Source organism: Phyllostomus hastatus, unplaced genomic scaffold, assembly GCF_019186645.2.
Source record: "Phyllostomus hastatus isolate PE091 unplaced genomic scaffold, TTU_PhHast_1.1 phas_contig_210, whole genome shotgun sequence".
In the NCBI taxonomy this organism is placed as follows: domain Eukaryota; kingdom Metazoa; phylum Chordata; class Mammalia; order Chiroptera; family Phyllostomidae; genus Phyllostomus; species Phyllostomus hastatus.
Genome location: NW_025333737.1, coordinates 13,857,743 through 13,884,668, shown reverse-complemented (window position 1 = coordinate 13,884,668; position 26,926 = coordinate 13,857,743). Strand labels below are relative to the sequence as shown.

Here is a 26,926-nt window from a genome sequence, read left to right as displayed (position 1 = left end):
CAGAGATACATGATTTATGCTACTTTCGCAGACAAAATATATTGTTACAGGTTTGACTGTACTTCTGCTAACTACATGTTGAATACTGTAATATTACTTTCTTTTAAACATCTGATTCTCAGTAAGCAGCAAGAAGTGATAAGCAGTAGATGGAGTGTTTTTCTCTTTCTGTGCATTGCAATGAGCAGTCTGAATACTCACAGGTAGGCTGCTTGAAGCAGCTCTTGGGGTTCTCGTTGGAAGGGCCTTCTGTGGTCAGGCTGGGCCCTGAGTAAGTGAGGGAACTCTTTCAGGTGCTCCTTGTCATCTGAGGCTATGGGCCCCTCTTGGGATGGAGATGAAGTAGACTCTACCAGTGAAATAATTAGACTTGGCGACACAGCACACACCTTTTCTCTGAGAAGTAATGGTGAGTAATTAAACTTTAAATATCAGTTACTGTTATTCAGCATACAACTATGGACATGCAAATAGTTTTACTTAGGAGTATTTACGGTTGAGAATAAAGAGACCCCTAAATGGACTTCAGAACTGAAATTCTGAAATACTACCTTACCCACTAAATATGAACAATTATCTGAAATCAGTGAAGTGGGAATCATAGGCACATGGGCAAATAGGTGGATGCCAGTTTGTCCTGTAATGTGTGGGACTTGATGCCATGGGGAGAAAACTATATATGTAGTTGAATGGTCTAACCACACTCAAAGTACCCCTTAAGTATAGTTTCCTGAACTGGGTGACTCATATTTTTCATGGTTCCAGTCAACAGGTCTGTACATCCAGTGGCAATTTTTCTCCCAAGCTTCAGGCCACATTTCCAACAACCTAGTACTTATACACAGTAAACCTTTCTCCAGGGCCCTCCTCCAACCAACACACTTGCAGTCCTGCCCACTTGGTTGTCATGCCCTTCTCTGGCATTATATTATTTCTTCTGCTCTTCCTTTCTGTTCCTGGCAAACTCACCCTACAAAGCCAGTCTCTCCCCAACCTACCTCAGGCTCTGAGGCTCTGTAACCCTCAGTGTAGCCCTCACTTTATTTTGGTAACACCATTCTCACTTTGCATTTTAACTTTTAATTTATTTACATTAACTCTGAGTTCCAGGGACAGTAACCACATCACACTCCTTCACCAAGGAAGGGCATTTTCCAATAAAGGTATCAGCAGTCTAACAAAGGGATAATAACCCTTGTAAACATTTATACACCCTATATAGCAGCATCTAAATGTATAACGCAAATATTGACAGACATAAAGGGAGAGACTGACATTAATAGTAGGGGACTGGTAACACCACATTGACATCAATGAATCATCCAGACAGAAAATCCACGAGGAAACAGTGGCTTTAAATGACACATTAGACCACTGCATTTAATTGATATTTTTAGAACGCTTCACCCAAAAACAGCAGAATATAAATTCTTTTCAAGCACACATGGAACATTTCCCAGGATAAACCACACATTAAGCCACAAATCTCAATTTAAGAAAATTCAAATTCTGTCAGGCATCTTCTCTGAGCATGACAGTATGAAACTAGAAATCAGTTACAAGAAGAAAACTTACAGACACACAAACACATGGAGGTTAAATAACATGCTACTAAACAATGAATTTATTGATAATAGGGTGAAGGAAGAAACCAAAAGATACCTCAAGACATGAAGACCTGACCACCCCCCCAAAATTGATGGGACACAGCCAAAGCAGTCCTAACAGGGAAATTCATAACATTACAATCCTACATCAAGAAACAAGAAAAATCTCAACAATCAAACTTTAACATAAAGGAACTAGAAAAAGAACAACAAGCAAAACCCAATGTGAGTAGAAGGAAAGAAATAATAAAGATCAGGATGGAAATTTTAAGAAGTCTAAAAACACACTGAAAGCAAAAGCTGGTTCCTTGAATAGATAAAATTGATAACCCATTGATAAACCATCAGTCAGACTCATCAAGAAAAAGAGAGGACCTAAATAAATAAAACCAGAAATGCAAGAGAAGTGACTACCGATACCACAGAAATACAAAGGACTGTAAGAAAATATGAACAATTGGTTATATGCCAGCAAATTGAACAACCTGGAAGATACATATAAATTTTTAGAAACATGCAATCTTCTAAGACTGTATCAAGAAGAAACAAAATCTGAACATACTGATTACTAAGAAAATCAAATCAGTAATCAAAAAAACTCCCAACAAACAAAAGTCCTGGACCAGATGGCTTCACTGGTGAATTTTTACCAAACATTCTAAGAATTTAGCAATTATCCTCCTCAAAGTATTCCAAAAATATGAAAAGGAGGGAAGGCCCCCCAAGCTCATTTTACAAGGCCCCTACTGCTCTGATTCCAAAACCAGAAAAAGACATTACAAAAAAAATAAAATAAAATAAAGGCCAGTATCACTGATGAACATAGATTCAAAGATCCTTAACAAAATAGCAAACTGAATTCAGCAATACATTAAAAAGATCATGTACCATGATGAAATGGGATTTATTCCTGTGATTATAGGAACACAGGAATATAATATGCCATGTCAACATAATATGCCATGAAAGATAAAAATCATTTTATTAATAGATACAGAAAAGCATTTGACAAAAATCCAGCATCCATTTAAGTGTAAAACCCTCAGCATAGTGGGAATACAAGGAATATACCTCAACATTTAAAGGTCATATATGACAAACCCACAGCTAATATAATGCTCAGTGGTGAAGAGCTAAAAGCATTTTCCTAATAATGAGGAACATTGTATTGGAAGTCTTAGCCACAGCAGTCAGACAAGGAAAAGAAAGAAAAGGAATTCAGACAGTAAAGGAAGTAAAACTGTCATTATTTGTAGATGATATGATAATACATCTAGAGAACCCTAAATATTCTACCAAAAAAAATTAGAACTGATGGATTCAGAAAAGTATCAAGCTACAAAATTAATGTTCAGAAATTGGTTGCATTTTTATATAACAATGAACAATCAGAAGGAGAAATTAAGAAAATGTCATTTACAATTGTATAAAAAAGAAATACCTAGGAATAAATTCAATCAAGAATATAAAAGACCTGTTCTCAGAAAATTACAAGACATTGAAAAAGATATACTATGCTCATGGATAGGAAGAATTAACATTGTTAAAATGTCTAAACTATCCAAAGCAATGTACAGATTCAGTGCAGTCTCTATCAAAATACCAATGACATTTTTCACAGAACTAGAACAAATAATCCTAAAATCCTATAAGGAACCCCTAAAGACCCCACATAGCCACAGCAATATTGACAAAGAAAAACAAAGTTGGAGATAATCATGCTACCTGGTAACAAAACTATGCTACAAGACTAATCAAAATAGTATAATACTGACATAGACATATAGATCAATGGAACAATAAAGCTCCCCAAAATAAACCCATGCCTATATGGTTAATTAATGTATGACAAAGGAGACAACAATATACAACGAGATAAAGACAGTTAATAAATGGTGTTGGGAAAACTGGAAACATACATGCAAAAAATAAAACTAGACCATTTTTTATACCATATCAAGAATAAAAAAGTGGATTAAAGACTTAAATGTAAGACCTGAAATCATAAAACTCCTGGAAGAAAACATGAGCAGTAGCTCTGACATTGTCCTTAGTAATATTTTTTTTTGGATATGTCTCCTCAGGCAAGGAAAGCAAAAAGACCTCCTACTATATTCACCAGTGAAAGATCCAATAAGTGTTAATATCCAAAATATACAAAGTCACACAACTTAACTCACACACTAAAAAAATGGGCAGAGGACATACGATTGGTCAATAGACATGAAAAGATCCTCACCATCACTAGCCATCAGAAAAATGCAAGTTAAAACCACAAGGAGATATTACCTCACACCTGTCAGAATGGCCATCATCAATAAATCAACAAAGTAAGAGTGGAGAAAGGGGAACCCTCATGCACTGCTAGTGGGATTACAAATTCGTGTAGCCACTTTGGAAAACAGTATGGAGGTTCCTCAAAAAAATTACAAATAGAACTGCCATATGACCCAGCAATTCTACTTCTGGGTATTTATCTGAAGAAATCCCAAACATTAAACATATATGCATCCCTATGTTCACTGCAACATTATCTATGATAGCCAAGATACAGAAACAACCTCAGTATCCATAGATAAATGGGTGAAGATGCAATACATATATACAATGGAATATTATTTGGCCTTAAAAAAGTGAAATCTTACCATTTGCGACAACATGGATGGACCTAGAAGGTATTAGGCAAAGTGATATAAGTCAGAGAAAGACAAATACCATATAATTTATGTGTGGAATCCAAAGAACAAAATAAATGAGCAAAAAAACCCAAACCAGAATCATAAAATACAGAGAACAAACTGGTGGTTGCCAGATGGGAGGTGGCATTGGGGGACTGGGTGAAAAAGGTGAAGGGACTAAGAAGTACAAATTGGTAGTTACAAAATAGTCCAAGATGTAAAGTACAGTGTAGGGAATACAGTCAATAATATAATAACTAGTGAAGTGCCAGGTGGACACTAGACTTGTTGGGGGATCATTTTTTGTAAGTTATATAAATGTCTAACCACTCTGCTGCACACCTGAAACTAAAGTAATATTGAATGTCAACTGTAATTGCAAAAACTTCCAACAGTGCTGGGTTGATTACTGTAGTTGACATTTCATGTTATTGTAATATCAACTATCTTCATAGTGATCTTTGACTAAATTCCATTGAAAATCTGCAAAGGAAAATAATAGATTTTGATCCATAGAAGAAAAAAAGAAACTGAAGAAAAACAATGGACCCAGGTAAAAAGAAGGACCTGGGGTCAACCTGATGACAAATTCATTATCAGGTAGTAGAGAAATTATGGACCAAGTTATGAATTTTGAACATTAAATTTTAGGGAGATGGTATTCATGTGAAATATGAATGTATGGAGGGAGATTCACATATTTAAAACATTTTAAAATGAAATGGCCATGCTGCATTGGATTGTGGAAGAGAGCACAAACAGATGTTGCTTATTTTTCTTTCCCCATACTTACCCAAGGACTTTTTTCATTATTCTTAGAGTAATAAGGGGGAGAGATACATTGATGTGAGAGAGAAGCATCAATTGGCACCTGCAGTGGGGGACTGAACCTGCAACCTTTTGGTTACGGGATGCTGCTCCAACCAACTGAGCCACAGTGGCCAGGGATGTTTGCTGATTTTTAAAAGACATCAGATGAGTGTCAAAAATTTAAAAATACTCTGTCTTGGAATAAACAATGGATTTTGGGATCTCTACAAGGTGAATGTTTCTATATTTAGTGATTATGTCAGTTGATCATTTTGGTATCAGTGAGCTTTCAGGGTACATTCTCATACCTTCAAAGTGAAGAACAAGTTTATTGTGAAGTCTTTCATTAAATTGAAAAAGGGATACAAAGTCAGGAGGGGAAGTCATGAATCCATTTCATTTATGCCAAGTTTGTGTATAACATGGGTAACTCTGTTGGTTAGAGCATCATCCTGATATACCAAGGTTGTAGGTTTGATTCCTAGTCAGGGCACATGCAAGAATCAACCAATGAATGCATATATAAGTGGAACAAAAAGTCCATGTTTCTCTCTCAAAATCAATAAATTTTTTTTAAAATAGTTATGTATTGTAGATTTGTAAAGGAGTAAAGTGGATATTCCCTCAATTTCAATAAAATTTTCATTTGTTTCACCTATAAATCTTTGATTACAGCCCCTAGTCCAGAACTATAGCCATGCAACAGTCAGCATTTCTACAATTCTGGCATCTTTTCCTAAAGCAAACTAATGAAATATGGTGTAAAACTTAGCTTTCAAGTTGTATAAATGATTCTGGGCTACAGAACTACACCTTGCTATCTAATAGTCATTAAAAGTAATTGTTATGTTGAGCAGTCATACCAACATTGTTCTATGATCATGTCATTCCTGAGATTTTTATCCTCTGGGTATAGAATTCTTGGTTAGTATGACATTCAGCAACAGAAAAAAAATTTACCTTTAACTTCCTTTTCTAGGTACTCAAGGTCCTAACGAAATGCAGTTTGAAAAAGCCTCAACTGTACCATATTCCAAGTCACATGAAGAATTGTTGAACCCTCCCTCATCTAGTGTTTTGTCCAAGAGTAGGACATCCTTCGTGGAAGACGGTGAGTAGTAATGTTACTACTAGTTCTTGGACTATTGCTATGAGTTAGAGACAGTAATTAGTTGATGGGATAACTGCTGTTGCTATTAGCCCTTTTATTTTTGCTTTACACTTCATGCAGTTCTTTTTGGTTTTATATGGTCTTATTTTGTAAATGTTTGCTATTATGAGCTGATTTCTTTTTAAGATGATCTTTGCTTACATGTTTCTGCCTTACTTAAATCCTCTCTTCTCACAGACTTCATCAGTTGGTGGTCTTCAAATTACCAGTGAATGACAAAATATAGAAGTTTATTTTTTATTGTATTTTTTTCTGAAAAATATTGTTTCTTCTTGTTATCTCTGGGATTTTTGTGTGGTTAGTATTAGGTAAAACTGTTGTTAATGGCTACCTTTATAATATGTTGATGAATCATAACTTATATAGCTATTCTTCAAGCCATTTAGGTTTTTTAGTAATTTTTCATTGCTTTTAAATAACTTGTCAGAAAACTTTTATGACAATATTAAAATTACACTCTTCCTAATTTAATTAGATCCCTATTTGCTTACTTAGAATGAGTCCCTGATTTGTTTTTCTTGTGTGCTTTTAAAAAAAAATCAAGTTAAAATATATTTCTAAGTAGTATTGTGAACATGTGTTTTATAGGTATGTGTATATATAAGATGATTGATTTCTTAAGTGTTTCATCTTAATGTCCACTTAAATTTGTCCAACTAGCAGAAATTCCTCCTGTGGATATGATTCCAAATGCTAGGAAGCTAGGGGAGCCTATCCGATCAGCTATTCCTTTACATCCACCCTACCACCCTTCAGAACCTCGAGCGCCCTGTCCCATAGGAAAAGAATACTTGCGTTTAAGTCACTGTTCCCCTGCCATGAATTCTACTGGAGAGGGCACGGCATTTTCTGTGGTAAGTAGAAAAGCTTGCTTTCAATTGGTTAGATGTGTATATATTTAAAGAAGTCTTTTCTAGAATAGTAGTCAAGGATATTACACTTATCAGAGCACTGTACTTCTTAAAATTTACCTCTGCATACACCTACATGTTCTTTAGGAATATAGGGGCAGGATGAATGCATAAAAAGGGAAATAGTAAGAGCCAACATACACTGAGTGTTTACTTTATAGTGGGCACAGTTCTGAGTACTTTACAGGGATTGAATAATTTACTCTTCACAACACAGCTCTGGAGTAGGTACTGTTTTTATTGCTCATGAGGAAGCTCATAGAGAGGTTAGTATCTTGTTTCAGGTCCTACAGCAATTGTGGAGTCAGGGTTTGAACTCCAGCATTCTAGCTTCAAAACCCATACTGCAAGGGTGTCAAACTCATTTTCACCAGGGGCCACATCAGCCTTGCAGTTGCCTTCAAAGAAATGAATGTAATTTCAGCTCCTTAAAGTTAAGGAGTAGTTACATTTATACAGTCCTAAAATTACAGTGGACCCTTGGAAGGCAACCTTGAGGCTGATGTGTCTCCCAGTGAAAATGAGTTTGACACCCCTCCTCTAAGGTTAAGAAATACATTGTTAAAAATCTTAGGAGTTTTCTCTGGTAGGTGTGACTCTGGATGAGTGGCAGCCTACGAACCAAAGGGTCACAGGTTCAGTTCCCAGGAAGGGCACATGCCTGGGTTGTGGGCTAGGCCCCCCGAGTAGGGGGTGTGCGAGAGGCAACCACACATTAATGTCTCTCCCTCTCTTTCTCCCTCCCTTCCCCTCTCTCTAAAAATAAATAAATAAAATGCTTTAAAAATGTTAGGAGTTTATATTCATATTTTGAGAGGTTTTTGTCTGTTTCAATTTTAGACAGTTTATATTGATTTCTTGATATGAAAGATAATGATTTTAATAATTTCCACTTGTGATTCCAAGACAGCTTCAGAGTAGGTGGAAGCTGCACTGACTGGCTTCTGGCACCCTCCAAATTTACAGCTAAATTACACAGCCAAAGATAGAGGCATAGGTAGACACACTGTGCCTCCTCGCAAAACCAAAATAAGGACAACAACAATTTAGAAACTAAAAAACAACCAGTACTGACAGAAAATTGAACTGTATGGAAGTCCGACAACTGAGGAATTAAAGTAGACACATCCAGACCGGTAGGAGGGGCGGAGTCAGACAGCTGGGCAGAGAAGGGTTTCAGCAAAGCTGTGGCTGGCAGACCCTGTGTTCGAAAGGCAGCAGCAGGTGGACCCAGCAAGGCTGGATCCTTGCGGAGGGGCGTGGTGCACAGGGTGGCTGGCGGACCAGGGGTCCCACATTTTCGCTCAGATAAACCAGGCAAAACAGGGTAGTGAGACAGACTGGTAGCAACCCAGAGTCGCAGTACAGGGAAATAAAGTCTCAAACCACTGATTGAAAACACCTGTGGGGGTTGAGGCGGCAGTGTGAGGAACTCCCAGCCTCACAGGAGAATTCGTTGGAGAGACCCACAGGGTCCTGGAACGTACACAAACCCACCCACCTGGGAATCAGCACCAGAAAGGCCCAATTTGCTTGTGGGTAGCAGGGAAGGGACTGAAATCCAGCAGAGAGCACAGCAAGCACCATTGTTCCCTCTCGGACCTCTGCCCCACATAAAACATCACAACGCAGTGATGTGGGTTGCCCCGCCCTGGTGAACACCTAAGACTCCGCCCCTCACTATGTAACAGGCATGCAGAGGAAAAAAAAATGGCCCAATCAAAAGAACAGATCAAAGCTCCAGAACAAATACAACTAAGCAACAAAGAGATAGCCAACCTATCAGATGCGCAGTTCAAAACACTAGTAATCAGGATGCTCAAAGAATTGGTTGAATTTGATTGCAAATTAAATGAAAAAATGATAGTTATGCCAAGTGAAATAAAGGAAAATGTGCAGGGAACCAATAGTGATGGGAAGGAAACTGGGACTCAAAATAATAGAGTGGACCAGAAGGAAGAAAGAAATATCCAATCAGAAAAGAATGAAGAAATAAGAATTCAAAAAAATGAGGATAGGCTTAGGACCCTCCAGGACATCATTAAACATTCCAACATCTGAATTATAGGGGTGCCAGAAGGGGGAGAGGAAGAGCAACAAGTGGAAAACTTATTTGAACAAATAATAAAGGAGAACTTCCCCAATCTGGCAAAGGAAATAGACTTCCAGGAAGTCCAGGAAGCTCAGAGAGTCCCAAAGAAGTTGGACCCAAGGAGGAACACACCAAGGCACATCATAATTACATTACCCAAGATTAAAATGAAGGAGAGAATCCTAGAAACAGCAAGAGATAAGGAGATAGTTACCTACAAAGGAGTACCCATCAGACTGTCAGCTGATTTCTCAAAAGAGACCTTGCAGGCAAGAAGGGGCTGGAAAGTATTCCAAGTCGTGAAAGGCAAGGACCTACATCCAAGATTGCTCTATCCAGCAAAGCTTTCATTTAGAATGGAAAGGCAGATAAAATGCTTCTCAGATAAGGTCAAGTTAAAGGAGTTCATCACCACCAAGCCCTTATTTTATGAAATGTTAAAGGGACTTATCTAAGAAAAAGAAGATAAAAAACATGTACAGTAAAATGACAGCAGACTCACAATTATTAACAACCACACCTAAAACAAAAATAAAAACTAAGCAAACAAGTAGAACAGGAATAGAACCACAGAAATGGAGATCACATGGAGGGTTATCAACAGGGGAGTGGGAGGAGGAGAGAGGGGGAAAAGGTACAGAGAATAAGTAGCATAGACGGTAGGTAGAAAATAGGGGGAGGGCAAGAATAGTATGGGAAATGAAGAAGCTAAAGAACTTATAAGTATGACACATGGACATGAACTAAAGGGGGGGAATGTGGTTGGGAGGGGGTATGCAAGGTGGAGGGGAGTGAAGGGAGGGAAATGGGACAACTAATAGCATAATCAGTAAAATATATTAAAAAGTAATTTCCACTTGTGATTTGATCATTTTTTCATTGTCCAGGTGTAGCCATAATCCCTGAATTTTCATATTTGCAAACACCTAACCTGCCTTTTTATTTGAATGGCATCCTGAGCCACACTTTATCTCTGAGTACAAATTTATAGACATAACTTCATTCCTTTGGTATTAGGGACCAGTAGAGTATTTTGATACTTTTGTTTAAAAAAAAAAAAACAGAACATGGAGAATAAAGGTACCTAGCTTTGTGCAATAGATCCTCCCCTTCCCCCACACCCAAAATGTTATTTTGTGTCATCTTTGTAGTTTTTTAAATCAACTCTCTTTTGTTTTCAATAGGAACCAGATAATAAAGGTTTCTTAACTTCTAAGTTGCCTAAAGCTAGCAAACAGGAAACATATCCAACTCAAGTCCAAGGCCCTAGGACAAGGAAGCTTCCAAAAGGAAAAAGGTAACATTGCAGGCTCCAATGTTTGTGGTCTTGGCAAAGGGATTTGAAGAGTCAGTGTACTCTCCAAACTAAGCTGTGAAAACCAGTATGAAATATTCGTTAAAGTACACATTACAGTTATTTTAAACTAAGTAATGTATACTTAGCTACCTACATGTCACATGGTCACTTTTATTACAGATACGAAAGAGCTGCAGTCTCATCCTGGGATTCATCTTTCTCCCAGAGGCCAAGAAATAGATTAACAGAACAAGAATTACATGCAGTATCAGAGAAACTCTCTCAACGGCTCTCTGAACTAGATTGGGCAAGTCTTGTTTTTATGTATATTGTGATTGCCATAGTTGGTTAGCATTTAAGTGATCTTATAACTGAAAGTGAAATTAAGCTGAGAAACTGGAAAACTACTTGTTTTAGTTGCTGTGAAAATGGTCCATAAGTCACTTATGGACATATGATGAGAATTGTAACTTTTCATGTTATCACCAATTTTGATACAGATTTATGCAAGTTTTTATTGAAATCTGATGAAAATTAATCCTTTAACATAGGAAATTACATTAAACCATTTATCTTTTGATACATCTGTATAGTTTCCCTTTGTCTCTAAAGACGGATTTGTTATAAAATTAGCTGCATGTCTGATTCTCACAAAATACAATATTACAGTTTGGGGATATCACTGAATAAATGTATTAAATTCTTACGTGACTCACTGTAAGGTTTATTGAAACTGAATAGTCCATAGCACCGATACACACTCCTTAGAAACTAAACATGCATAAGCATTAACTTGTTATTAGTACCTAATTATCAGGAGAAGCTTGCTAAATATTATCTGTCTCCTCCTCCTAATTTGTATTCTGCCGAAATCAAAGAAAAGATATTGTATTTTCTTGATAGATGTTAAAAAGTGCCCTGGGTGATCGAATTAGAGGAAAAACTGACCACAAAGAAGAAGACACTAGAAATGAAGAGGTGGAGAGTGGAAATGAGACCCTCTCTCAGCACAGTGACAGCATCATGGAGCGTGGGCCGAAGAAGCGAAGGCCAGGTACCTCCCCCTCCCAGGTTGGCCAGGATGAGGACAGGGTGGGGAGCCACTTAGGCACTTCATGTGTTTATAGTGACTGGCTGTCTCACTTAAAATATTTCAAATATAAAAATGATCAAAAATAATATCAAATACCTGTATCTTCACAACTAGCAGTAGCAGATGTTAAAAATTATATTTGCTTTACGCCTTTGTGTTGAAGGGAGAGTTGAAAGATCCTATCTGTCCTTCCCACGGTCCATTCTTTTTCCTTCCTCAAAGAAACTACTCTCAAAATTGGCACCTTTTTTTTTCTTATTTTGTTTTTTTTTACTTTTTCTTTCCAGTTTCATTGAGATATAGTTGACATTTATAATTGTGTTCATTTAAGATATACAGCACATATATTAGAAAATGATTACCACAGTAAGTTTAGTTAACCATACAACTTTTAAGATCTTATCTTTTAGCAACTTTCAAATATACAGTACAGTATTTTAAATTATCATCACTGTAATGTACATAATATCCCCAGAAATCCCCAGAACTTATAAATGGAAGTTTGTACCTTTTGTCCACCTTCATACATCTCGCACAACCCCCAGTCCCCACCTCTGGCACCCACCAGTCTGTTCTCTGTATCTATGAGTTTGTTTTTTAGGTTCCATATATGAGTGAGATCATACAGCATTTATCTTTCTCTGACAGATCTCATTCAGCAGGAACGCCCTCATTGCCCATCCATGTTGTCACAAGTGGCAGGATTTCCTTCTTTTTATGACTGACTAATATTCCATTGTATGTGTTTGCATATATATTTCATGTTTTTTGTTCTGTTTCTGCCAGTAAGACATTTAGGTTGTTTCCATGCCTTGACTGTTGTAAGTAATGCTACTATGAACATAGGGGTGCAGATATCTTTTTGAAGTAGCAATTTCATTTTCCTCCTAGATATATACCCGGAAGTAGAATTGCTGGGTCATATGGTAGTTCTATTTTTAATTTTTTAGGAAACTTCATAATGTTTTCTATTTACATTCCAACTGACGTGTACAAGGGTTCCCTTTTCTCCCTGTCCTCTCCAGCACTTGCTATCTCATCCTTTTGACAGTAGCTATTTTAATAGGTGTGAGGTAATAGCTCACTGTGGTTTTGATTTGCATTTCCCAAATAATTAGTGATGTTGAACATCTTTTTATATGTCTTCTTTAGAAAACTGTTCAGATCCTCTGCCCATTTTTCAATTGAATTTTATTTGTGTTGAGTGACCTGTATTTTTCACACTGTGAGACTCACCTAGGTTTTAGAGGAGGAAAATGGGGGAAAATTTTTGAAGCAAAAAATGTGGTAAAATATTTAATAACATAAGTAACATAATATTTCACCAATGTAAATGTAAAGCTACATTTGGACTATAAGACACAGCCCCCTTTCCCCTGCAAATTTGGGGGGGAGGGGTGTTTTATAATCTGAAAAATATGGTACATGAATTCTTTATATATTTTGGATATAACCCCTTATAGAGAATTGTCATTTGCAGATGTCTTTTTCCATTTCATTGGTTGCCTTTTTGTTTTGTTAATGTTTTCCTTTGCTGTGTGGAAGCTTTTTAGTTTGGTGTAATTAGTCCCAGTTGTTTATTTTTGTTTCTGTTTTCCTTGCCTTTGGAATCAGAGTCACAAAAACACCACTGAGACTAATGTCAGAAACTTAGTGCCTATGTTTTCTTCTATGCATTTTATTGTTTTAGGTCTTACATTCAAGTCTTTAATCTGTTTTGAGTTAATTTTTGTGTATGGTGTAAGATAGTGGGCCAGTTTAATTCTCTTGCATGTGGCTATCCAGTTTTCCCAACACCATTTATGAAAGAAACTTTCACTTCTCCCTTGTATTATGTATTCTTGGCTCCTCTGTCATAAATTAGTTGTCCATATATATGTGAGTTTATTTTGGGCTCTCAATTCTGTGTCTTGTCTGCCTGTCCCATACTGTTTTGATTGTTATAGCTTTGAAGTGTAGTTTGAAATCAGGGAGCGTGATACCTCTGGCTTAGTTCTTTTTTCCTCAGCATTGCTTTGACTATTTGGGGTCTTTTGTGGTTCCATAGAAATTTGAGGATTTTTTTTTTTTGCTCTATTTCTATGAAAAATGCCCTTGGGATTTTGATAGGGATTGCATTGAATCTGTAGATTGCTTTAGGTAATATGGACATTTTGACACTGTTAGTTCTTCCAATCCATGACAATGAAATACCTTTCCATTTCTTTATCTTCTTCAATTTCTTCCATCTTATTTGCAGTGTACAAGTCTTTCGCCTCCTCTGTTAAGTTTATTACTTAGGTGTTTTATTCTCTTTGATGTAATTGCAAATGGTATTGTTTTCTTAACTTCTCCTTCCAATGCATTCTTCATTTCATTTATTGAATGTTTCGTTCTTTTTCAGTCCCTTTGGTTAAGTACTTCTCATTAATTTTATTCCTGAGCTCATTGAACTGCCTTTCTCAGTTTTCTTGTATTTTGTTGAGTGTTTTCACAAGTGCTCTTTTGAATTCTCTTACCACTTTTTTTTTGTTTTAAATGTTTTCTCCTTTTATTGTCTTATATTAGCCTTTTCAAACTTTAAGGGAGGCCTACTATTTCTAGAATTAAATTTAAAAATTGATGTCCCTATACCACCCAGGCCATGCTGCCATAGCTGCCAACACCTGGAACCAATAATCAGGAGGCCGGGGGTCTGAGGGAGGAGCCAGGGGTCAGGCCAAAAAGCTTTCCGAGCCCTGCACAGGTGCAAGGCAAGGCTGCCAGCCCTGGAGGATGGAGACAGTCACATCACAAGGCACACAGTACCTGGCACTAGGTGCACACGTGCTTGCAGCTGGCTGCAAACTTTGCCAAGTTCATGCTCAGAGCTAAAGCACTAACCCAGAAGTAGAGAGGGCAGGTACAGGCTCTGCCTGTCCCTGCTGCTCAGAAAAACCCTCTGGGCCTTGGCTTTCAGAAGATGGGGAAAAGCTGCTAAGGGCTTTAGGCACTGGCCTTCTGGGCTCTCTGCCCTCATTAGGAACTAACAAGGGTGCTGTGGGAGGTCTTCCAACTTGAGGGCAGACATTCAACCTTGACATCAGCAGGGTGTAGCACAGATTATCCTTGTGGAATGGCAAGAACTCACTTTTAACTGTAACAATTCCCAAGTCAAGAAGGTATTATCCCTATTTTACAGATAAGATGAGGCTCAAGGACAAAACTTATCCAAGGTCTTAGAGTCACTAAATGATGAAACCCAACTGAGAGTCAGGTCTGAGGCCAGCATGATCTGTCTCACTGGTGGATGGTCATCATGCATGAAAAGCGCCTAGAATATGCTGACTGAATGATTGTAGAACTGACTGAACAAAATCTTGGGCTTCCACTCATAAGTCTTCAGTTATTTTGTGGCCTTAGCAGCTAGCTTCTTTTCCCTTCAGCCTGTTCTTTAAAGTTACTTCTCTGATGCCTTCTCCAATGTCTTAAGAGTTTGTATTGAACCACCTGTTCCTGTGGAGGAGCAATTGTTTTCAGCAGTACACGTGGATGACTATACTTGAATGAAAGATAACCAAAGACACACACATACTTTGCTTTCAAAGCATGAACATTGCTACATGTTTGAAAGTAGTGTACACAAGCCAGCCCCACCCCCCTCACAGCCCTGTGACTTCGGTTCCTCAGCTGCCTTGAATTGCCTTACCATTTTTTTATATATTTTATTTTTGACTTAGAAGGGAAGGGAGGAAGGGGGAGAAACATCAATGTGTGAGAGAAACTTCAACTGGCTGCCTTCCACATGTGCCCCAGGGCACTGAACATACATGCCCCTACAGGAATCAAACCAGTGACCTTGTTTGGTTTGCAGAACAATGCCTAACCAACTGAGCCACACCGGCCAGGGAGTAATTTAAAAATATTTTTTATTGATTTTTTAGAGAGGGTAGGGGGAGAGGGGCATCAATTTGTTGTTCCACTGATGTATACATTCAGTGGTGGCTTCTTGTACATGCCCTGACCAGGGATCAAACCTGCAATCTTGGTGTATCCAGGTAGTGCTCTAACCAACTGAGCAACCTGGTCAGGGCAGTTATCTTATCATTTAGATGACAATGTTCTGATCTGGTCACATGGCTCTGGCTTGGTTGGCTCATCCAGTTCGATTCCTGGTCAGGTCACATGCCTAGGTGGCAGGTTCAATCCCCAGTTGTGGCACATATGGGAGGCAACCAGTTAATGTTCTTTCCTCTCTCTCTCTCCCCCTCCCTCTCTCTCCCCACCTTCCTCTTTAAAATCAATCAATAAAAAATAATAATGCCCTGGCTGGTGTGACTCAGTGGATTGAGCGCAGGCTGAGAACCAAAGGGTGGCTGGTTCAATTCCCACTCAGGGCACATGCCTGGGTTGCAGGCCAGGTCCCCAGTGGGGGGCCATGTGAGAGGCAACCACACATTGATGTTTCTCTCTCTCCCTCTTTCTCCCTCCCTTCCCCTCTCTCTAAAAATAAATAAATTTTTTAAAAAAAATTTAAAAATAAAAAAATAGATGACAATGTTCCATCACTTTGAATTTGGTTTCTGGAGAACTGGCATTTTCTTTCTGTTACCTGTTACTTTGATTGTTCGTGGTGCCTGATGGGTTGTTTCTCCGCTGGCATATTTGAAGTAGCGAACACCTTTCTTACATAGGTACAGTCCTGATTTTAACAATTTGGTAGGCTGGTAATTAGGTCTTTCTTTTGTTTTCCAGTAGATGGTGCTATAATACAAGTTTGTGTTTTCTCTTACCTGTGCTGCTTTGTGCCTCTGGGGTTGAGGTTAGTTGGGGTGTTGCTGTGGTTGTAGGAGTCTCCACCTGGGTGACTGGAGTGCTCTGTGTCTCAGCTGTGTCTGTGTCACCTGGGTCTCCAGGCATCACCATCATGGCGGGTGGGATGTGGCATGTTGGGGTAAGCTGGGTTTGCTACCTTGCCATGCCGCTACCTGATTCCCTATGGCTGAGGCTATAGATATGTCTCCACTGCTGCTTCACGGCTCTACTGGTCAGGGAAGGGAGCCAGATTCTCAGGTGCAGACACTGCTTCTGCCCCTCTTACCCTCTGCCAGGCTGTAATGTGTGAGCCGCGCCCCTTCTGCCCCACTGCTGCTGTGTTAGCTGGAGCATGGGCTCAGACACAGCAGCGGGGAACTGCATCTGCAGGCACTGTCCCTGTCCTTACCCCCATCCCGCCTCCCTTTCACATTCCATTATACGCACCTCCAGATGTACCAATGTGTGTGTCTCTCGGGCAAGGTAGTGTGTTAAACAGAGAAACCTTTGTTGGGTTATAGATGTCTGATTAGTTGTAAATTTAATGGTAAATACATAGGGGTCTCCCCACTCCACCATGATGCTGACATCACTCCAATACTGCCATTTTGAACACAAATGCTTTATCTGTTTTTATACTTTAACAGTTTGTATGTTACTTATAAAATGTTTTTCAAAAATTTACATATACTGTATATATTATTCGGCAACTTGCTTTTTGTTTAACATTGTTTTAAAATTTATGTTGATACTTATCAATTTATTTCATTCATTTTACCTATTATGTACCTAAAGTCTTACAATTTACCTCATTTGTGTTTGCATCTATATTCCTTACCGTTTCCCTTACTGTAGGACATATAGATTGTTTCTGTAACTACAAATAATTCTGCAATAAATAACAGGTAGCAAGTTTCTCTAAGATCCAACATCTATTAGAATTACTGGATCACGGCGTTTACACTTAGATATCATTGCCAAATTCCCCCCAAAGTGATTGCACCAGTTTATACTCGTACTCACGCTAGCAATGCATGAGCTTGTGGTTTGCAGGTACTTCCTACTATTTGTTCAAATTCAAGTAATTATGCTGTCTTCCACCAGCTAGAATTCTGCATGTTTTCCATTCCCTTTTATCTACTTTGCCCATCCTTGTTTCTCTAGAAATAGTATTTCTCATCTAAAACATTGTGAACTATTTCCTTTTGTTTTACTTCGAGAATATTTTTTCTTATTTCATCTCTCTTCCTTTATACTTGCCTCAGGTAGTCTCTGGAACCCTAACCCAGTAACCTATATGTTTTTTTTACTATACACATATTTATGGTATCCAGTTTTGAAAACATTGTAAATTAAAATGTTATTTAAATTAGATGTTCTGTTTCTAAAGAATATATTATGGTTATAGTAAAATATCCTAAAAACAACATTTTAAGTAGATTGTGCAATTCAGTTTTTTTTAATATCTCAGAATTTGAAATGAATTAAAATTTAAATTAAAAGACAGTGAAAAGAAAAAAGCTCAGGGAAATATGAATTCTCTAGGAAAATTTATTTAGAAAGGTATCAAACTAAGTTCCTTGACCTCAGATATATATTGAATTATTCCACTTTTCCAAAAAGGCACGGAGTCCCCGTCTTTACAACTATTAGATGCCCAAGCACAGCTATAAACAGTGGAACATAAAAAGGTTTGTGGAGCGAAGTGACTTGTTATATCTTCTAGACACTGTGGAGTTAGAAGGGCTAGGTGTCTAAGTAGGAAATATCAGGACTTCTTAGAAAAAGCTAAATTATGTTAACTTTTGCTTATAACCACACTGCTTTATAAAAATAAGATTTGGGTATGTAAAAGGATAGGAGACAGTATGACTCAAATGACTTAACATCTTCTTTCTTCCTCTACCACCAAGAGCACTTAATATTGGCTTCTGTGTACAGCTGGCATTCCAGTTCCACATTTTGCTGTTTTCAACCCCAAGCTGAATATAGAGCCTAAGTACTTCTTTGAGAGAGTGCACACTTATGTGCACTTGTCTGTTTACTTGGTGTGACTAAACAATACAAATTAGTCATAGGAGAGAGTACATTTACAGTACATTTAATATGTTCAGTCACTCTCTTTGCATTTGGTGAAAATTAACTGTTGGTGTCCGACTTAATGTTTCTGGTTGTCAGAATCTAATGGTTATTTGTCTCTTCTGTGTTGCAGGACTTGCTGAACATAGAAAGCCAAACTACAGATCTCATTCACTCTCGCCATCTCCGGTTAACAAAAACAAACAGTTGCATATGGAAAGAAAAAGGCAGCAAAAGCCAAAAGAAACAGATATCCACCGATTCCAAGCAAAGGTCCATTCCATCTCTTGACTACCATTGGGCAGCAAATAGTACCATTTACCTTCAGCCAAATGCTGCAGTGACCATGCTGTTGAGTCAAGGCTAAAATGCATTTCATATTCTTGGGCTGAGAAAATATGTGACATAGCTTTTATGTCCCCAGCTAGGAAGCATAAAACTTGTACTCAGCAAAATTTTGAGAACACTAACCTTGTCAGATACAGCCCAGTACTGAAGGGAGTTAAGAAAGAAGAGATAAGTAAGGGTTGATATTTTCAGAGAGCACTTCAGAGATGAGTAGAATTAGAGGAAGATTAAGTGTGACAGGCCATTTAAGTTATAGATAGGATGACAGCGCCCAAGACAGGAATGAGAGGAGGCAGTAAGGAAGATTTTGCTCTGGAGTAGGGATTTTGAAGTGTAATATAAATTTAGAACACTTTATTGCTTTGCTGTAGTACATCTTACAACAGCATGTAGTGTCTACTCAAGGGAGTATCAAAATAATTACAAGAACCATGAGAACAAAAACACACATTATATAGAATTTCATTTTATGTCCCAAGTATACATCCATGAAATAATGTAAATTTGTGATATAGAGCCTAAAGAAACTTTTTAAAAAAGTGAATACAATGGCAGATCTCAGGTGATTTTTTCCTTCATTTTGATTTGTGTATATATATATATTTATAACTAAATATCATATGGCCTTTTCCTCTATAGGCAATAACTGAGGCATTTGAAAGGGAACTAAGAAGAAATAAAGTGCAAGAGAATATTGGACCTCCAGGAACAAATGACGAGGAGGAAACAGTGGGTAAAAGTCTCTACTATAATGGCATTTGATCAGATCAGTGGAAAGTATGGAGAGAGGAACGTTTAAAAGGAAAAAAGAATCAGCAGGGCCTTTAATCATTAGCTCCTTAGAAAAAGTCAGGATTTCAATTCGTGATGTGGGTTTTTTCTCTTTTATTTTTTATTTTTTTAAAGGTTTTATTTATTTATTTTTAGAGAGGGAAGGGAGGGAGAAACAGAGAGAGAGAAACATCAATGTGCGGTTGCTGGGGGTCATGGCCTGCAACCCAGGCATGTGCCCTGACTGGGAACCAAACCTGCGACACTTTGGTTCGCAGCCCACGCTCAATCCACTGAGCTACTCCAGCCAGGGCAGTTTTTTCTCTTATTCACAGGGTACCCAAGTTGCTTAAATGTAGCAAGACATGATACTAAAGAACACTAGCATTTTTCCTACCTGCCGAAAATTTCCCTCAGTTTTTAAGGGGTTCTATTGCTTAGCAGTTCACCGAGGATTTAAAAGAGAGTTGAGGCTGACAAGTTATAGGGAGTAAGAGAAGACAGGAAATCTCAGTTTTATATACCTGGTGGGAAGAAACCGAAAGCATAAGTTTCCATTACCTTTCAAAAGAATAGTTATAGGAGATAGAAGCATGGGGAAAAGCTTATGCTAAAATGTTCATAAACAAAACAGGATATAAAGTACAGTACAGTTACAACTAAACATTGAGATCTTTGACAACTTTTTCCATGTAGATTTAAAAAGAAACAAGCACATCAAAACATTTGTAGTTGTATTTAGTGTGTGGGGCTATGCTGACTGAAATTTAAGAAAAAAATTCAGTGCTTTTCAACTTAAGCATGCCTGAAGTCAAAAGATTCTTTTTACTCAGAGTAGATAAATACTAACCAGGTTTTAGAAATCTTAAAGTAAGATGGTTTGGCTGGGAATTAGCTATTTTTGTCAATATGTGATATTTAAGATGATGTATAAAAGAGTTACTAGATCTCTCTCTTATTTCTATTGTTTTATATCTGCTTCTAAGGAAAAAATATACAGAGAAGCTCGTCATAAAGGAACTCCAAAACGTAGTCAACCCTGGAAGATTTACTCCAGAAACACAACTCCAAGTCCAAGAGGTGGCTTGCCAAAGCCAAATAAAGTAGTTCCAAGTAAGAACCACAAAATTGTACTTTATGGAAAACTGGCACCCTTTGAAAGTGTGTGCTACATTCCAAGGACACAGCACTGAAAACTCCCCACCATCCACCAGTTGGTTGGAGCAAGTTCCCTCTTTTATCACTGCCATAGGCTAGATCTCTGTAAAGAGATTAAGACTCTTTAAGTAAGGCATTTATTTAAAACTCTTCAGTATCATCTTAGGAAGGCCTATATCTTGGCACCGAAGGAATACTGGGCCACTACCTGCTGCTCCAGCTTTAGCTTTACTCACTCACACTGGCCGCCTTTTCTTTGTTTCTGGGAAGTTGGTAGAACCAGATGGATGCGCCAAAGCAAGCAGATGGCCTGTCCAGCTCCTGTTATATTGACAACTGGTGCCAGTGAGTGTTAAGAGTCCTGTTACAAGGAAAATGAGGTCATGTGAAATGCCAGGGTGCATTTTCAAAGACTGCTGGCCTTCTAACTGCATCCCATCAGACAGAGACTTTGCCTCCCAGTAGGGCTGAGGAGTCTGGCCACACACAGAGCATCCACCCAAGGCACCGAGTCAAGTGAGCAGTTAGGATGGACTTCACAAGACCAACTTGTCATTAATCAGAACTGTTGAGCTTATTTTCTTCCATACTAGTAGTTGGCTTACTCTGATCAAAGAAGGAATGCAAAAGTAATAACATACTTTTAGAATTGTTCTTTTCAGGATCAGAACTGCATCACTCAGATAAGCTTTGATCTTTCAGGAAGGTGGGATGAGAGTTCTTATTAAAAGCTTTCAGCAAGCCTCTCAGATAAATAGCATCTTTTTTAAATCTTGCAGTGAAAGTAAATGAACACAGTCTCTTCTTGCCCCTGATGCTCGAGCAGTTTCCATTTCTCTATGTTTCTGGCCAAACACTAAGCAAAATGTGGAAACAGCAAATTGCACAGATTGAACAGCTCAAAAAGGATGCATATAGAGAAAATCGATCAAAGAAGAAACTCCAGGATGAAGTAAGTTGACTGTCAATTTTAAGCATAGGAATATAAACCAGAAAGGGAGAGAGCGTATCCTTGAGAATTTAGGAACAGTATTATTAACCTCCTTCCCTGTTGTCCTTCTTAAAGATAGAAGAAGCCTTAAGAAGGCATGACCTGCTTGCTGCACTTGTCAAGAAAGAATATGAACATAACAAGAGACTGGTAAGTCAAGAGCAAATTGGGTATAATTTTGATTTTATAGTTTATATTAATTTTATTTGTACCAGCTGGACAATAGCCCCATAGATTGTTACCTCAAACACTTGCCTATAGAGCAGGGGTGTCGAACTCATTTTCACCAGGGGCCCATCAGCCTCACAGTTGACTTCAAAGGACCGAATGTAACTTTAGGACTTTATAAATGTACCTACTCCTTAACAGTTAAGCGAGAACTCGGTGCTATCACCGGGTAGAAACAAGGTGCTGGGCAGGATAAAACAAGGTGGAGGGCCGGATTTAGCCCACGGGCCTTGTGTTTGCCACCTGTGCTATCTAGGACTTGAACCAAGACTGACGAGTAAGGAAGATGCTAGGTGCTTTAAAGTACAGTTTCATTTAGTCTTTACCATAACATGATGGAGACATTTGCTGTGAAATGAAAAACCTGAGGCTTTGAGATGTTAACTTGCCCTGGGTCCCACCGCAATCAGTAAGGAGCAAGGTTGAGATTTTAATCCAGGCTTGTGTTTACACAGCCCCTTTGTGGTACCACATGGTTGTAACTAGTGCTTTAGCCCTCTCCCATCTTTCTCAGGTCCCAAATAGAGAGCTGAGGTATTTTACCAGCCTCCATTATAATTTGGATAAAGAATTGTACATAGAACACTATACTCTATTGAGTATAATGAGGGGAAAGTACAGAGGTCAAAGACAATATGCCAGAGGAAGAGATTTTAAAATGCTTGGTTAAATGTAGAGAGATGAGCAATGTGAACTATCATCCCAAACAATTCCAAAAAACGGGAAGCCGTCTGAGGAACTGCACGCACTACTTTGGTGTGGGGGAAGGAAACATACCTGAACTCCTGGCTGAATGGTTCATGTAGTGCCCCCATTTCATCCTCGCTACTTTGTAAGAAGATATTATCTACTTTCCTTAGCTTCAACCTACCAGTAAATACTCTTAGTAACTCAAATTGTGCTTGTCAGTCAGAGCGCCATTTTCCTACTCCTTCTGCACTGGCATTTGGATGTGGCTTAGGCGATGCCCTGGTAGAACAGGGAGATGAGAGCCTCAGGGCCACCAGGTCATTGCTCGTCTTTGTAGCACTGGGGGCCCACTGGGCTGGCTCTTAGGACTGGGGTGACAACCCTACCAAAGGCCCTACCAGAGGACTTCTGCGGGGCTGACAGTCTTTCACACTCCGTGCCCAGGCAGTGGGCCACTGGTCCTCCATACCTGGCCCACTGCTTCAAGACATTGTGACGGGGAGTGGGGCAGGTGAGAATGTTGGAGTCTGTCTTCCTCTTTTTCCCTTTCCTTTTCTTAGCAAGACTTCAAGGACCGCATTCATAGGCAGAAGTTGACCCAATCAAAAATAAAAGAAAATCGGCAGCAGATTGTTCGTGCCCGAAAATATTACGATGATTATAAAGTTCAGTTGTGTGCAAAAATGATGAGAATGAGGACCCAAGAAGAAATGGTAAGTATGGCTTTTCTAGCTAACACTGTTAAGAAGGTGAATTTTGTCTTACCTTTTAGGACCACCTTCTTTGTTTATAACTCTTGTCCCAATTTGAATCTAAAATTCAAATACAAGTCCTAAAAGGCTGGCTATGAGAGCTCAGACTTCGCCGTACCTTGTGTTATTATTACCCCTTTAGTACATCCCAGTGTATTCACAGTCTCCACTGCCCTCATTGTAGTTTCCTCTGACCCCTGCATGTAGAGACTGGTCCCATACAACTGCTTTAGATCTCTAAACCACTCTAAACCATCTCTAAATCTTTAGATCGGGAGCATGTTATCACAGACAGGAACTTAAGGTGTGAGTGGATGACATAGGTTTCCACATAAAATCAGGAAAATAACATAGGACAGATGGGCTCTGAGGTGTTTCCACAAAGTATTTACTGTCTCATCCTAATCAAGCTGAAATGCTTAATATTTTGGGATTATAAACTGGCAATAAATTTCATCCCTAGAGTAAAACATTAAGGTAATTATAGTTAACTGGGCTGAATACTCTGAAGTGGGATACTACACTACGGCTTTGAGAGGTTAAATAACTTGACTAAGGTAACATGGCTGGCTAATAAATGAATACAGCTTTAAGAACCAGTTCTCTGATCAAGAATTCTTACTGATCAGTGGAGAACGATGGGGCATATCCATATCCTTTGAACAGTTTGTTTTCCTGTGGTCTATTAGATGATAACCACATCACCTTCAGTTATGCACAAGTATAGATGCACCATTTGTTTCTGCTCTGGGGCTCCTGCGCTGTTTACATGACTGCTTTGGAGATCTTTCCTGAAAGCTAAAGAATCTCTGGGCTATAGGAAAAATGCTGAAACACCATTAGTCATTAGGGAAATACAAATCAAAACCACAATGAGGCACCATCCTCACCCATTAAGATGGCTGAAATAAAAACAACAAATGTTGGCATTGGCAAGAATGTGAAGTTAGAACCCTCATGCAGTGCTGATGGGGTTGTAAGATGATACAACCACTTTGGAACACAGTCTGGGGCTTCCTTAAAAGGGTAAACATAGAGCTACCATGACCAACAATTTCATTCCTAGGTATGTATCCACACAAATAACTTATACACAAGTGTTTGCAGAAGCATTATTTATAATAGCCAAAAAGAGGAAATAACCCAAATGCTATTAACTGATGAGTGGATAAACAAAATATGATATATCCATAGAGTAGAATAATCTTTGGCAATGAAAGGAATGAAGTATTGAAACATCTTATGATACAGATGAACCCTGACAATACTCTAAGTGAAAGAAGTCAAATATAAGAGGTCCAGTATATAATTCCATTTATATGAAATGTCCAAAGTAGGCAAATCTATAGAAAATAGACTAGTGGTTGACTGGTGAGGGCAGAATGGGGAAGGGATGCTGGTGGGGGTGGGGTTTCTGGAGTGATGAAAATGTTCTGAAATTAGTGGTGGTGATTGCACAACTTTGAATATACCAAAACCTACTGAATTGCATACATCTTTGAAGGGTGAACTTTATGGTATGTGAATTATATCTTAATAAATTTATTATTTTCAAAATTCTTTGTTGATTACAATGAATATATACCTCCAGTTGGGCAAAATGATTATATTCCTCCATAAAAGTTTGGCATAATTTCTCTGACTTAAACGGACAGATCTTTAAGAAACTGTTTGAAGAAGGTTTACAAATTCAAAAGCAAAGATTGCGAGACCTAAGAAACTATGCCAGAGAAAAGCGAGATGAACAAAAGAGGCAGCACCAGAATGAACTGGACTCAATGGAGAACTACTACAAAGACCAGGTGGGCTCACTGCTGCTTGTTTACATTCTGATGTGCGTAATACTGACCATCCTGTCAGAAGTCCGCTTAGTCTGTTGAACAATAAATCTCCACATATTAATTCAGGACTTGTCATTATACAGGTTACACTAACCCCATTTTTCAAGATTGAAATTTAAGATAAAATAAGCTAGTCCTTGACCAAAGTAGAGAATTTATATTGCCCTACTTCTATTAAAGATTTTAAGCTTCTGAACATTAAGTATAAAAACTGCTATATCTAGACTATAGACAAATAAAAGATTTCCTTTTTTTTCTTCTCTGTAAACAGTTTTCATTGCTGGCAGAAGCCATATCACAGGAACACCAAGAACTCAAAGCCAGAGAGAAATCACAGGCCCAGGTAATGATTAAGATAGAAATCATTTATTTACATTTTTAAGAAACAGAAAACAATTATATTACACCTTAAGGGAAATGGAGGGAATACTAGTAAATGGTCCATCTATGGTCCAAACATTTATCCCATTTTAACTTTACCTATTCAGGCCTCTGTGAGAGCTACTGCTAAATTATTAAAATTATTGCAGAAACTTGATAAGCTATAAGATGAAAAGGGCCTGGATGTAGGTTGTGAATAGTGGGATGACATGAATTCTCTTTTAGACATTGCATAAGGTGAAGAGGGAGCTCAGGTCTCAGATGGAGAAGGAAATCCAGCAACTGCAGTACATGATCACACAGAACGACGATGATGCTTTCTTCCGGGAACTGGAAGCTGAGCGCTTCAAATCTAGGCTTCACCTGGCTTCCTTTCAGTACTGTAAAAACCCCCTCCCGTGAGGCCAGCCTTCCGCATAAATGACGTTTCAGGAGGACTTGACCAGGGCAGACTTAGAATCGAGACAGTACATTATCTAAAGCAGAAGAATCATTTCTGAATGTCTTGTCCGCATGTTCATTCCAGTACTTTTTATGAAGAAACATTTTGAATAAACACTTTTTTCTTAATGGTTTTGAATTTATGTCTTAAAACCTTTAAGGGGGGGGGGGGGAGTAAAGGCATGCATTCTTACTTAGTCCTGTCTGTACTAAAGTATCAACAAGCCTCGGTAGAGCAGCCAGCTCTTGAAGCTTATTGTTGTGGGTCAAAAAAAAAAGTGTATAAAACAGGGCTTGAGGACCAAAAAACCCTCAATTTCAAAAAGGGGTAGAAGTGTAAGCTTGTCATCACAAGTGGGACTTAGGAATAAACCTTGAAGATGGGTTCAGGTATGTGTAGTGTTTTCACCTATGGTAGCCAGAAGATGAGAATTTATGCCCATGGCCTCTGGCCGCTGGTAGAGAACAGCATGAGGCAAGGCTAAGGGTGTGAGGCCAGCTGGTGTGTGCCTCAGAAGAGCACTAGTGACTGCAGGTGGGGTAACATGAGAAAAAAGAAAACCCACTTGGGGTGGTCTTCCATAGAGAAGAGGGCTTCACCGAAGGCTAAGAGCTGGAGGGAGGCTTCAGAGTGGTTGAAGTTATGGGGACTTGTGCTGATCAAGGCTACAGAGTGGCAGAGGACACCAGGAAAGGAGTGGAAGGGAGAAGAGAGGCTCCCCTTAGGGCATGTAGAGAATAGCATGACAATGAGCATATAAACAACGATCAAGGCCCAGGGAGGCCGGAGGCATGATGGAGCGTGACCTGACTG

At 38.6% G+C, this 26,926-nt stretch overlaps 1 protein-coding gene across 3 annotated transcripts in view; it reads left to right on the top strand.

The window, feature by feature from the left end:
- The window catches only part of CEP95 (centrosomal protein 95), a 35,521-nt gene extending 9,280 nt beyond the window's left edge, over positions 1-26,241 (top strand). For 2 of the 3 annotated variants that reach the window (XM_045835850.1, XM_045835848.1), the window contains 15 exons: positions 294-409; positions 6,075-6,206; positions 6,927-7,120; positions 10,454-10,566; positions 10,747-10,873; positions 11,470-11,620; positions 18,645-18,784; positions 19,499-19,588; positions 20,617-20,743; positions 21,568-21,740; positions 21,855-21,929; positions 23,258-23,410; positions 25,105-25,251; positions 25,562-25,633; positions 25,897-26,241. In XM_045835850.1, the coding sequence (XP_045691806.1) occupies positions 294-409; positions 6,075-6,206; positions 6,927-7,120; positions 10,454-10,566; positions 10,747-10,873; positions 11,470-11,620; positions 18,645-18,784; positions 19,499-19,588; positions 20,617-20,743; positions 21,568-21,740; positions 21,855-21,929; positions 23,258-23,410; positions 25,105-25,251; positions 25,562-25,633; positions 25,897-26,073 (1,987 nt within the window). In that variant the 3' untranslated portion in view covers positions 26,074-26,241. The remainder of the gene's footprint in view (positions 1-293; positions 410-6,074; positions 6,207-6,926; positions 7,121-10,453; positions 10,567-10,746; positions 10,874-11,469; positions 11,621-18,644; positions 18,785-19,498; positions 19,589-20,616; positions 20,744-21,567; positions 21,741-21,854; positions 21,930-23,257; positions 23,411-25,104; positions 25,252-25,561; positions 25,634-25,896) is intronic. The other variant, XM_045835849.1, reaches the window with a different exon arrangement.
- Positions 26,242-26,926: the final 685 nt, after the last annotated feature.